The sequence below is a fragment of the Sander vitreus genome, chromosome 11 (genome assembly GCF_031162955.1).
Source record: "Sander vitreus isolate 19-12246 chromosome 11, sanVit1, whole genome shotgun sequence".
NCBI lineage: Eukaryota > Metazoa > Chordata > Actinopteri > Perciformes > Percidae > Sander > Sander vitreus.
Genome location: NC_135865.1, coordinates 2,826,284 through 2,839,017, shown reverse-complemented (window position 1 = coordinate 2,839,017; position 12,734 = coordinate 2,826,284). Strand labels below are relative to the sequence as shown.

Sequence of the window (12,734 nt, the reverse complement as noted above, 5' to 3'; positions counted from 1 at the left end):
AGCCACGCTCTTATATAATATTGTCTGTGATGTAGCAATGTATTTTAATCCGACTTGACGGTTTTATTGTATAGTATATAGAAAAAGTCAGCTCACCGAATCAAACGCCTTCTCAGCGTCCAGGCTAATTAAGAAGGCTTCAAGTTTGTTTTGTTAGATATGGTTTAGTATGTGCTGTTATCTTCTGATGTTGTCATGAGTTTGCCTTTGTGGGATAAATCCAATATGTCCAAATGTATTTTCACACTTTTCTCAAACCTTTTATGAACCCTGCTTTTCTGTGAAATATTGGATAATTTTACCTTTTTATTTCAATAAAAATATGTGAGAATTTAGTGGAGTGGAAGTGCTAACAACTGCTAGACACCTGAAACCTGACAGGAGCTACAACTAGACTATATACTGCTTTTTGTTAGGAGGCACAAGCCAAACATTAGTATTCTGTTTTGTAAAATGTCTAAAAAGAGACTAGAACCTGAAGCTGTGAAACAGGTGGAGCCCAGTAATATTTTACTCTGAATTGTAGTGGGTAAGAAGTATCAAATAGCATTAAATGGGAAGACTGTGCTTGATTATACTCAGGACCTCATGTACAAAGCTCCGTACTTTTGGCTATTGGCTGGTATGTGTTTGTCGGAGCTCATCAGGAGTACCTGAAGGCAGCAGTGGGCGAGGCATCTCGTACATCTGACAGGCACGCGCCTCTGCCCTCTACATGTGCACGAGTGTCGCTGCTGGGTGAGAGGTCTGATCGTGAAGCTTTTATCAGTTCTGGTTAGTTTAACATCTTAACTTGTTCTGTTTCCACTGGCTTTGGACTTCTCCCGAGACAACACGGTAGGCTGCTGAGTCATGTTCACTTTAGGCTGAGTCATGTTCTCTTAAAGGCTGAGTCATGTTCTCTTTCGGTGGAGTTTTACATTGTACCCTGCGTTGTGTCACTTGGACCAGAGCCATAGCTGGACACTTGGATCCTTGGATTCTTCCTGTAACGGTAACGTTAATAGACGTGCACGCGCACGCTCTGGACTTCACGTTGGCAGGGTTTAATCGTTTTATTAAGAGTGACCAAAAACCAACCATAATATCAGTTTGGCTGCCTCCGAAAGTCACCAGACTGTAGCTGTCATAAATGTTGCATTGTTAGTGGATTGAAAAGTTCCCAAGTTTGAAAATGTGTTTTTTTGTGGTGATGTAAGTTAGCTTAGTACAGCCTAATAAACGTTACTGTATGCAAAGAGTTTGATGAGGTGTCGTGTTAATATTAATATTATTGCTGTTTAAATCGTGACCTGCCAAGGGGCTGTGCATGGAAACGTGTTAACTTGCTTACAGTCCATCAAATGAGTACATCTGTTTAATATTGTTCATGGCTTTTCCACATAATGAGTTATGAAATAAGTGGCTTTGCTATTGGCGAGGGTTTTAATGTGATGACCCTGTCCATCATCATCATTAGCGTCTCTGACCTTCACATCAGTAAGGCCATGGCTGTTTTCATAATAATAATAATAATAATAATAAGTAGAGTTATATTAAATGAATCATGTAAAGTTTGCTGTTTCTACAATGCAGAGGTATGATTGAATATTTCTCTAAAACGTCTGATCCCCAGGCAGCAGGCCGTCACGCACAGTGCCATGCACAAGCCTCTGTTGGCTGCTGAAGTGTCAGAGCCCGGGCCCCAGCCAGGCCTGGGGGGCCCCGTGATTGGCATCATCGGCTCCGGAGACTTCTCCCGCTCGCTGGCGGCGCGCCTGGTGGCCAGTGGCTTCAGGGTGGCGGTGGGCAGCCGAGCACCGGGCCGCGTGGCCCACGCTGCGTTTCCTGCCGGAGCGGAACTGTGCTCCCAGGGGGCGGCGGCGCAACGGGCAGATCGGTTGCTGTTCGTTGCCGTCTACCCAGAGCACTACCACAGCCTGCTGGGGCTCAGCCAGCAGCTGCAGGGGAAGGTGCTGGTGGACGTTAGCAACGCCAGCAGCCTAAGCAGACAGGAGCAGTCGAATGCAGAGAGGCTGGCTCAGCTGTTCCCACAGAGCTCGGTGGTGAAGGGCTTCAATGTGCTGAGTGCATGGGCGCTGCAGGCCGGAGCCTGCGATGGGAACAGGCAGGTGAGGAAGACCAAACGTTGTACAACATCACGGAGCTAACGTTACGAACTGAGTAACGTTAGTACATCACGGGGCTAACGTTACGAACCGAGTAACGTTAGTACATCACGGGGCTAACGTTATGTACCGAGGAACGTTAGTACAACATCACAGAGCTAAAATTACGACCGGGTTAATGTTATGTACCGCATAACCTTAGTACAACATCACGGAGCTAACGTTACGAACCAAGTAACGTTAGTACAACATCACAGGGCTAACGTTACATACCGAGTAACCTTAGTACAACATCACAGAGCTAACGTTACGAACCAAGTAACGTTAGTACAACATCACGGGACTAACGTTACGTACTGAGAAACCTTAGTACAACATCACAGAGCTAACGTTACGTACCGAGTAACCTTAGTACAACATCACAGGGCTAACGTTACATACCGAGTAACCTTAGTACAACATCACAGAGCTAACGTTACGTACCGAGTAACGTTACAACATCATTGAATGTAAACAAAGTTGTGTACAGTGCACCGTGACGTAGGTCCCCTTCAAGGCCAGGCTGATGTTAGAAGTCCCTCTAGTGGACAGAACATGTAACAACAACCACATACTTATAGTGGCATTGATGATGCATAAGCCTGAGTAGTGTAGTACATATTTATAACAGGTTGCATATGAGCATTCAAAATAACAAATTAAATTTGAATGGTATTATAGCTTAAGGTGTGTGTGTGTGTGTGTGTGTGTGTGTGTGTGTGTGTGTGTGCGTGTGTGTGTGTGTGTGTGCGTGCGCGGTGTTTCCCACAGGTTGAGAGTTTACTTGTGGTGGTGGGGGGTGCAGGATGTGACGGCGCAACACGTGATGGCTGGGTTCAGTAATAAACTAGTCAAATGAAGGTTTATGAACTATTAATTGAAAATAATTCCTACATAACATGTAATAGAAAGAATAGCCTAACCATTTACATATTAAACAAATTAGACTAAAAGATGAATATACTGCGACACTATGCTGCATCTGTCACAATTTTAGGGTAGTTATTAGGGCTGCACGATATGAGGAAAATATGCAATATGCCCTAACGTTGTTGAATATCGCGATAACAATATTATTTGCAATAAATAAACATGTTAAAATGTATTTAGTTCTGCCTTTCTGCTGCTTTTAGAAAATACAACAACTTGCTCATTGAATTTAAAACAAATGACTTAAATCTGTTTTATTTGCCAAATGTTAACGGTTCAGCAGATAAAATACCTGATTACCTGGAGCCCAAATGTTATGTGTGTTAACTTAACCGTTACATGTTATTATTATATTAATATGATTATAAATCTCAACACGGTCTCCTCCTAACTCCTGTTCAATCATATAACTAAGGCTATCTAAAGGTAGTTCTGTTGTTTGTTAGATCTTGGTTTGTTTTTTCAAGTGTTTGAATCTGCGTTTTTGGGATCCTAAACACACTCATTAACATCTCATCTGAACAGATTTCTGTCATGAAGACAACTCTGAATAGTAGTTTAAAACTTTTACAGCCAATGTAATAATATTACGGGTTTTATTCGGGCTCCAGTCCATAAAAACAGTTAATGGATACTTCGGAGAACTGAAGGCTCGGTTAGGAGGAGGGGCTGGAGGCCGCTGGTCTATGTGCGCTGTAAAAAAAACACCGTTGTTTGGAAAAAAATGTCATTTGGATTTTATCTACCTGGGCGGGTCTCAGACAGAAGACAGCAGAGAAGGATAAAGTTGTGAGCTGGTAGTAAATGAACCCTTTGAGTTTGTCCATGAATACGTGTGCAGCTCATCAACACCAACATCTGAGGCCGCTCTGCAACCTGTTGTGTTGTGTCTAAAGCCCAGTTCAGAGCAAATTGTCACCACAAGAAGAGCGGAAACTCTGCTGCGCTCTGAAAGCTGCTAGTTTGCACCAATGAGACGAGACGGTCTATCATCTCCATAGAAACCACTCTCAGTACTTCTGTTCTAAATTCAGACTTTTCCGGCTTTTTTGTAGCTGGATATCATTTGTAGCGTCTTAAAATATGAATGAGGATAGCGATCGTGAGATACCTGCTGCAGCTGTTTTTTTCTAGTCGAGATGAAATGGAGTAAACAACGTTTTATTTCTCCGATTCTCTGCTTTGTTCTAACGCCGTCACTCTCTACTAGAGCTTAGATAAGGCTCAAAAAATCAAGCCCGTGCACGTTGTGTCCGAGCCCGGCCTGGCCCGACACATTAACTGTAATTATGAGCCCGAGCCCGATTTTTAAACCCGACAATTTTTTAATACATGGGCCGTTATAACTGACGTTCTCAACTACAATTCCGGGTTGTTTGAACTACAGAAATCTGTTTAGAATTATCTCAATGAATACAGGTAATGCAACAAGGACGAAGCACGTAACGAAGCACGTTTGTTTATTCAGAATGGAATGGATCGCAAATGGATCCGAATGAAGAAACAACTCAACCCTATCTCCCTCAGCCGAATAGTGTGGGTAACAGATCAGGGCAGCAACATAATCAAACCCTTGAACCATATAGGAGACTTTCTTGTCTCAATCACCTAATTAATACTGTCCTTTGCCACGGCCGACAACAGTGCTGCAGATGGGGAAGACACACTCTTACCTCGTCACTCGGGCTCGGGCAGAGAATCTAAACTCTACTCTCTGGATCCTCTATCCAAAACATACGCTACTTCAGCACACCACAAAGGAATATTACTGGGACTGCTACAGAACATTTAATATCCAGGGTTGACATTGTAGAGCCCACCGCTGACTGTTTCTAACAACGTGATTCCCCTCCCCCCCAGGTCCCGATCTGCAGCGACGAAGCCGACTCTAAAGTGGCCGTGCTGCAGCTGGCCCGGCGCCTGGGCTTCAGCCCTGTGGATGTGGGCGGCCTGTGTGCAGCCAGAGACGTAGAGGAAGTCCCGCTGGTCCTCTTCCCGTCCTGGGGACGCCCCATCCTGCTCACCTTCCTCCTCTTCCTCTTCTTCTACGGATACAACTTCCTGAGGCACATCCTGCTGCCCTTCCTCGATCAGGGAGAGAACAACTTCTACCAGCTCCCATTGGTCACGGTCAATGACACACTGCCGGCCGTCGCCTTGGTTACGCTGGCGCTTGTCTACCTACCAGGTATTGACCAGAGCACGGTTTCTAGAGTCAAGCTGTTATTTCAAACTCTTGAAACATGAAGTAACACCAAAGTGCACTGATGAGTATTTTCTATTAGCTATGGATGAAGTTGTTATTGGTGATGTGAGAAGGCTCACTAGTGACAAACTAACAGAATTCTCTTTGCAGCGATGCCTCTGAGCATAGCTCACTGTTTTCGCATAAACCTACTGTATGTAGAGCGTAAAAGGCTTCCCAAACAGGTCTGCAAAGTCTGGCAGTGTACGACAAATAAATCCACAATTTCCAGGATCTCAATAATTTATTATGTTAATTTAGTTTGTCTCTAGAGTTAGAGGGGTCGAGCTGACCAAAGTAGTCCACATAGTGAGTGCGAAGAGAGAGAAGGGGTGCTGTGTCTGGAGATATACACCCTTCATCGCCGGTCTACGCGAATGCTGCAACACCTCATTCCATAACAATAAGCTTTATCAAAGAGGAGAGTTTTAAGTTTACTCTTAAATGTGGAGACGGTGTCTGCCTCCCGAACCCAGACTGGGAGCTGGATCCACAGGAGAGGAGCCTGATAGCTGAAGGCTCTGGCTCCCATTCTACTTTTGGAGATTCTGGGAACCACAAGTAACTCTGCATTCTGGGAGCGCAGTGCTCTAGTGGGACAATAATGTACTATGAGCTCTTTAAGATATGATGGTGCTTGACCATTAAGAGCTTTGTAGGTCAGGAGAAGGATTTTAAATTCAATCCTGGATTTTACAGGAAGCCAATGCAGAGAAGCTAATACAGGAGAAATATGATCTCTTTTCTTAGTTCTTGACACTGACTACTGTAGCTTCACTACCCATGGAAAAGCATGTGCATCACTGTGTCTTCGGCAGCTGCTGCTTACGGTAGTTTTTCTACACACACACGGGAGAGCCTCACGTCCCATAACAAAGCCGTTGAACTACATCACATTTACACGTTGTCAACATGGCTGCTTGGCTGCCTGTCTTAAAGGACAATTCCAGCGCAAAATTAACCTAGGGATTAATAACAGATGTGTGCCCACTTGATCGTTCTCTGGGACATGTTTTCATGCTAATCGAATGTGTTTGTAGCTTGAAAGAACTAGCGCAGACTGCTGATTAGCTTACAACGCTAGTATTCGGGGCACAGGGAAAGTGGAAAGGAAGGGTCCTGTAAAATCCTGCTGTTGGCATAGAGCGAAGGGAGCTCTGACAGAGTGACCAATTATTTTAGAACAAGATATCAGAGTTCCTGTACGGGACTTTCACATCGCCCCAAAATGGACTGACAAGTCTGATCGTCAGTTGATTAGCCAACGCAGCGTGACGTTGGGTCGCGTTTCTTCAGAAGTTGAATCCGTCTCAGCCCGCTACAGGGTTTTTTCAGCTCCTTCCTGCAGCCCTCCCACCGCTGCATCCTAAACACTCTACCTCTATTCAGAATGAACCTGAGGACTGCCTGTGGACCGCCCGTGTACCGCCCGTGGATCGCCGTTGTGTGTGAACCTAGCTCTGAGTCTTCTCCTGTTGAAAAAGTGTGCTGAGCTGCATGTCATCCTGTGTTTCCTCTCAGGTCTGGTGGCGGCTGTCTTCCAGCTGGCCAGGGGAACCAAATATAAGAGATTTCCTGGTTGGCTGGACTGCTGGCTGTGCAGTCGGAAGCAGCTGGGCCTGCTGAGCTTCCTCTGCGCTGGACTCCATGCTGTATACAGCATGTGTCTGACACTGCGGAGCGCTGCAGGCTACACTCTGCTAAACACTGCTTACCATCAGGTGAGTAGCCCTAGACACATATTACACTCAACTGAACACTGCTTACCAGCAGGAGAGTAGCCCTAGACACATATTACACTCAACTGAACACTGCTTACCAGCAGGAGAGTAGCCCTAGACACATATTACACTCAACTGAACACTGCTTACCAGCAGGAGAGTAGCCCTAGACACATATTACACTCAACTGAACACTGCTTACCAGCAGGAGAGTAGCCCTAGACACATATTACACTCTACTGAACACTGCTTACCAGCAGGTGAGTAGCCCTAGACACATATTACACTCTACTGAACACTGCGTACCAGCAGGTGAGTAGCCCTAGACACATATTACACTCTACTGAACACTGCTTACCAGCAGGAGAGTAGCCCTAGACACATATTACACTCTACTGAACACTGCGTACCAGCAGGTGAGTAGCCCTAGACACATATTAAGGCCCTGATGCACCAAGGCGACCGCCGGCCTAGTTTGTGCGGTGTGTCCCGCAGCGTCGCCATGCGTCAGCGTTCGTCAGCCTTCTTTCATCAGCGGCTGTCGTCCGAACAGCCAATTTATCTGATTGGCTGTTCAGCTTGAAAACAAGTGAGGAAAGCAAACAAACGACTATGAGAGGCACACACAAGGCTCCTTTTATTTTTCATGTCATCTGATCAATCAAATACACATAAGAGCTGTCAAAACTGGTAAAAAATGACGTTTGAATGTTCCTTCTAAAAAAAAAAACACAAAGATTTGAACTATTGGAATAACTATTTTCGCACATTAGGTCCCTAAGATCGCAAACAGTCAATCAGATACAATCAGATATACATAACTACTTGTGTAGTCATATTTATTCCAACAATAACGACTTTTAAAAGATCTCTACATACCTACCCATTACAAAATAAACTTACGTTAATAAACTAATATCCTACACCGTGATATTTAAATATAAAGACCGTAATAGACCTCGCTCTCTCTCTCTTCACCGCTAAACAATTAGCCCCCTAGCAAGCAAGCTAGCTTACCAGCCAGTCTCTAAATTAGTAAAATAACAAAAACAAGTTAATGTTTAATTCACACGCTCCTGTCACATTGTAGGAAAGCACATTGCTATCACCAGATGAGTGACAATTTTCTGTGAGCAGTGTATGATGAAGGTGGGTGAAATTAGCAAGCTAACATTAGCTAACGAGCTAGCTAAGTTTTTTTTTTTTTTACATTCTATCACTTTTAGGTGAAAGCTGGTGTTGAAAACTCGTGGGTGGAGCAGCTGGTTTGGAGGTCCGACCTTTACCTGTCCTGTGGAATTCTGGGATTGGGAATCCTGGCTCTGCTGGCTATTACCTCTCTGCCCTCTGTGGGAAATGCCCTCAACTGGAGGGAGTTTACATTTGTTCAGGTCAGCAGACAGTTCTATGATAAATAGTTTTGGTTATGGTAGTATTGTCGTCCTGTCCATGGTTCAGTAATGACAGCAACGTTCCAAAACACTAACTTTAGAGCTGTAATTTGACAAGCTCTTGTTTTGATGCACCAGACCAGATCATAGAGCAATAGTCTAGATGGGACAAGACTGGAGACTGTGTGAGCATATCTTCTAATGATGGAGATGTTTCTACTCATTTTGGACACTATGTTATTAATATAGTCCATGATAGTGTTTCATCTATCGTGACGCCCAACAATTTGGCCACTTTTACCTGTTCGATAGCATCTCCCTGCAATGAAAGGCACGTCGATGAGCAATATCTGCCGACAGAGGACCGACGCCGACCGTTTTTGGGTTGTTTAGTTTAGTTCTAGCAGCTGATACGGCTGTGTAAAGTGTTGGCCAGTGTGCCTGTTTGTAGTGTATTAGTCTTTCCACCAGGTGGCAGTGTAAACGGCTATATACTGTAATGGTGTGTCACTCTTTAGTAGGCCAATGAAAAAGAATCACAAGTCAGCCTTGTTAGTTTCTTAAACCCTTTTCCTACTAAAAATGAGCGCAGATATGCACGTTTTTGGACAGGAAAATGTGCTAATGATAGACAGACTCCTTTCCCAATGCAAGTAGACTAATATGCCCAAAAAAGGGTGTTAACTTTTCCTGCTACAGCTTACAGTGCACAAAACTGCAAACTCTGCTGTACCGTTCTTATTATCCACCCATGTGCTGTGTTCACTTGATGGCTTCGCTACTTAACCTAAACTCCCCTCTGCTCCGACCGCTCGCTCTGCAGCCACTGACAAGCAAAAGCAGTGAATAACAGAATCCAAAAGAATGCTAAAGTTTACTTACAAATATAACACTATTAGAATATGATGCAATATTATTCATGAAGCTATCCAGCGTTATATCAGAGTTGAAGGCTCCACCTTTTACCGCACGGTATTAAGTGAGACTATTAATAGTTCATAGTTCTACTTCTACGACTACTACAGCCAGAAACACCGGTGAAATACACAGCGGAGATATTCATTTCCAAATGGCGTGTTAGACAACTAGAGCCTGCCAATCAAAGTGCAGAGCCCTGAAACCCCGCCCCCCGCTGCTGCACGGAGCGCTGGTCCCTTGTTTACTCAAAGTTTATTAATATTACAAATTGCACCCAATTCCACAGGCGACCCTAACAATGAGTGTGTTCTAATGCTCTCCTTTCTCCACCTTTTTATATTTTGTCTTTTTGTGGTTCTCCAGTCAGGACTTGGCTACGCAGCCTTAACTCTCTCCATCATGCACACTCTCTTCTTCGGCTGGGACTTTGCCTTCTTCCCTTCGGCCTACCGTTACTACCTACCCCCGGTGTACCTGCTGGCCCTCATCCTGCCCTGCACCGTCCTGGTGGGACGGGTCTTCCTGGCTCTGCCCTGCCTGATGTTCAGACTGGCGAAGATCCGCAGGGGCTGGGAGTGCACACGACACCGCCCCCCAAACCATCCGGAGCCAGAGGCAACTGGAAACATCTAGGGGTTATAGGAAGGGCAGCCAGAGGTGTCTTTTCTCTCTGTGAAAGTGTAAACTCCACTTCCTCTGTGCTTTGACAAGGCTAAAGCAGGACATGAAGTCATGGCTGCCCCCTTCCTCTCTGACACTAACAAGAATAAGACTCAGAAAGAGAGAGTGAGCAAGAGGTCATTTAGAGCAGTGATAGAACCTGGCCTTTGTTTTACTCTCAGAACTTTTAAAGCGAGATTTTTAAAGTTTAATTGATTGCAGTTAGGCTCCAGCATCACTGCCAGGACACCAGGACAACTCCTCCACAACAGAGCCAGGACTGTGCCTTTAGCTGAACACTCCTACACTACACTGGATAGAATAGTGTTCAATGCATTCATGCAATAATACACCTCTGCTTGATACCAGGTTGAAAAAAAAAGTGTGTGTGTGTGTGTGTGTGTGTATATATACAGGTGCTGGTCATATAATTAGAATATCATGAAAAAGTTGATTTATTTCAGTAATTCCATTCAAAAAGTGAAACTTGTATAATGTATACATTCATTCCACACAGACTGATATATTTAAGTGTTTATTTCTTTTAATTTTGATGATTGGAACTGACAACTAATGAAAACCCCAAATTCAGTATCTCAGAAAATTAGAATATTGTGAAAAGGTTGAATATTGAAGACACCTGGTGCCACACTCTAATCAGCTGATTAACTCAAAACACCTGCAAAGGCCTTTAAATGGTCTCTCAGTCTAGTTCTGTAGGCTACACAATCATGGGGAAGACTGCTGATTGGACAGCTGTCCAAAAGATGACCATTGACACCTCGCACAAGGAGGGCAAGACACAAAAGGTCATTGCTGAAAGAGGCTGGCTGTTCACAGAGCTCTGTGTCCAAGCACATTAATAGAGAGGAGAAGGGAAGGAAAAGATGTGGTAGAAAAAAAGTGTACAAGCAATAGGGATAACTGCACCCTGGAGAGGATTGTGAAACAAAACCCATAAAAAAATGTGGGGGATTCACAAAGAGTGGACTGCAGCTGGAGTCAGAGCTTCAAGAACCACCACGCACAGACGTAAGCAGGACATGGGTTTCAGCTGTCGCATTCCTTGTGTCAAGCCACTCCTGAACAAGACACAGCGCCAGAAGCGTCTCTCCTGGGCTGAAGACAAAAAGGACTGGACTGCTGCCGAGTGGTCCAAAGTTATGTTCTCTGATGAAAGTACATTTAGCATTTCCTTTGGAAATCAAGGTCCCAGAGTCTGGAGGAAGAGAGGAGAGGCACAGAATCCACGTTGCTTGAAGTCCAGTGGAAAGTTTCCACAGTCAGTGATGGTTTGGGGTGCCATGTCATCTGCTGGTGTTGGTCCACTGTGTTTTCTGAGGTCCAGGGTCAACGCAGCCGTCTACCAGGAAGTTTTAGAGCACTTCATGCTTCCTGCTGCTGACCAACTTTATGGAGATGCAGATTTCATTTTCCATCAGGACTTGGTACCTGCACACAGTGCCAAAGCTACCAGTACCTGGTTTAAGGACCATGGTATCCCTGTTCTTAATTGGCCAGCAAACTCCCCTGACCTTAACCCTATAGAAAATCTATGGGGTATTGTGAAGAGGATGATGCGATGCTCCAGACCCAACAATGCAGAAGAGCTGAAGGCCACTATCAGAGCAACCTGGGCTCTCTAACACCTGAGCAGTGCCACAGACTGATCCACTCCATGCCACGCTGCATTACTGCAGTAATTCAGGCAAAAGGAGCCCCAACTAAGTACTGAGTGCTGTACATGCTCATACTTTTCATGTTCATACTTTTCAGTTGGCCAACATTTCTAAAAATCCTTTTTTTTTGTATTGGTCTTAAGTAATATTCTAATTTTCTGAGCTACTTAATTTGGGGTTTTCATTAGTTGTCAGTTCTAATCATCAAAAGTAAAAGAAACTCTTGAAATATATCAGTCTTTGTGGAATGAATGTATACATTAAACAAGTTTCACTTTTTGAATGGAATTACTGAAATAAATCAACTTTTTCATGATATTCTAATTATATGACCAGCACCTGTGTATATATCCAATATCGTGGAAAACATATGCAGCTGTTGATGGCAGGTGTGTGTTTGCCACGATATTGGATAGCACCCTAGCATATGGTAACGTCTCCCTGAGTTCACCTGGAACAGTCTGCTTCTCTCTGCCAACTGTTTTTCAGTATTTGGAGTGCAGCCCCTTCAAGTACAGTTTTGAAGTCCTTGAACTTAGTAGTATTTCCATGTTGTGTTACTTTATACTTCTACACCACTCCATTTGTTTGAAAGCTTAAGCGGCATAGTTAATTCATATTTTGTATCGATGTTCTAAGGGGGCTTTCTAAAGGTCTGAACCTGTTTTTGCAATTGATGCGGTAAGTTTTGGTTTCACACTGCAGTTATGCAAGCGCACCAAAGAACTACATGTGACAAAAGTACATCCTGTCATCATCAATGCGTGAGCTGCATCTCCCGACCGTTGTGGCAGATTGGTTTGTAGACGGGCTTCCCCCGTCCTCTCATCTCCTCTCTCTGTAGTGGAATTCTCTTGTGTGAAGTGGGCAGAAACCAGTCTGTGACTTCTACCAACTAAATGGGTTTGAATTTTCCTCTATGCAAAAGTTATTGTATGAATAAGGTGGGTAATATTTAGTAGGAGTGCCACTTATATTGTAAAGCCTTCCAGGGAGTGTTGAGTTTCTCCAGCTGACTGCTGTAGTAGTCATTAAAATGAACT

At 44.2% G+C, this 12,734-nt stretch overlaps 1 protein-coding gene across 4 annotated transcripts; it reads left to right on the top strand.

Moving 5' to 3' along the window:
- Positions 1-697: 697 nt before the first annotated feature.
- Positions 698-12,606, top strand: steap3 (STEAP family member 3, metalloreductase). Of its 4 annotated transcripts, none has more exons than XM_078263067.1 (6): positions 698-837; positions 1,620-2,111; positions 4,938-5,265; positions 6,844-7,043; positions 8,270-8,434; positions 9,716-12,606. In XM_078263067.1, exons 2-6 carry the CDS (start codon positions 1,641-1,643, stop codon positions 9,983-9,985), a joined length of 1,434 nt encoding a protein of 477 aa, XP_078119193.1. In that variant the 5' UTR covers positions 698-837; positions 1,620-1,640; the 3' UTR covers positions 9,986-12,606. The 4 variants fall into 4 exon arrangements, with proteins under 4 accessions (XP_078119193.1, XP_078119192.1, XP_078119194.1 ...); XM_078263066.1 differs by having other exon boundaries at positions 699-837; positions 1,616-2,111; XM_078263068.1 differs by having other exon boundaries at positions 710-774; positions 1,616-2,111.
- The last annotated feature ends 128 nt before the right edge of the window (positions 12,607-12,734 follow it).

Excerpts from the sequence above, each read along its gene's own strand:
- steap3 (XM_078263067.1), top strand. The coding sequence starts at position 1,641 with ATGCACAAGCCTCTGTTGGCTGCTGAAGTGTCAGAGCCCGGGCCCCAG. Across the intron at positions 7,044-8,269 it reads TAAACACTGCTTACCATCAG|GTGAAAGCTGGTGTTGAAAA; the intron begins GTGAGTAGCCCT and ends TATCACTTTTAG. Across the intron at positions 8,435-9,715 it reads GGGAGTTTACATTTGTTCAG|TCAGGACTTGGCTACGCAGC; the intron begins GTCAGCAGACAG and ends GTGGTTCTCCAG.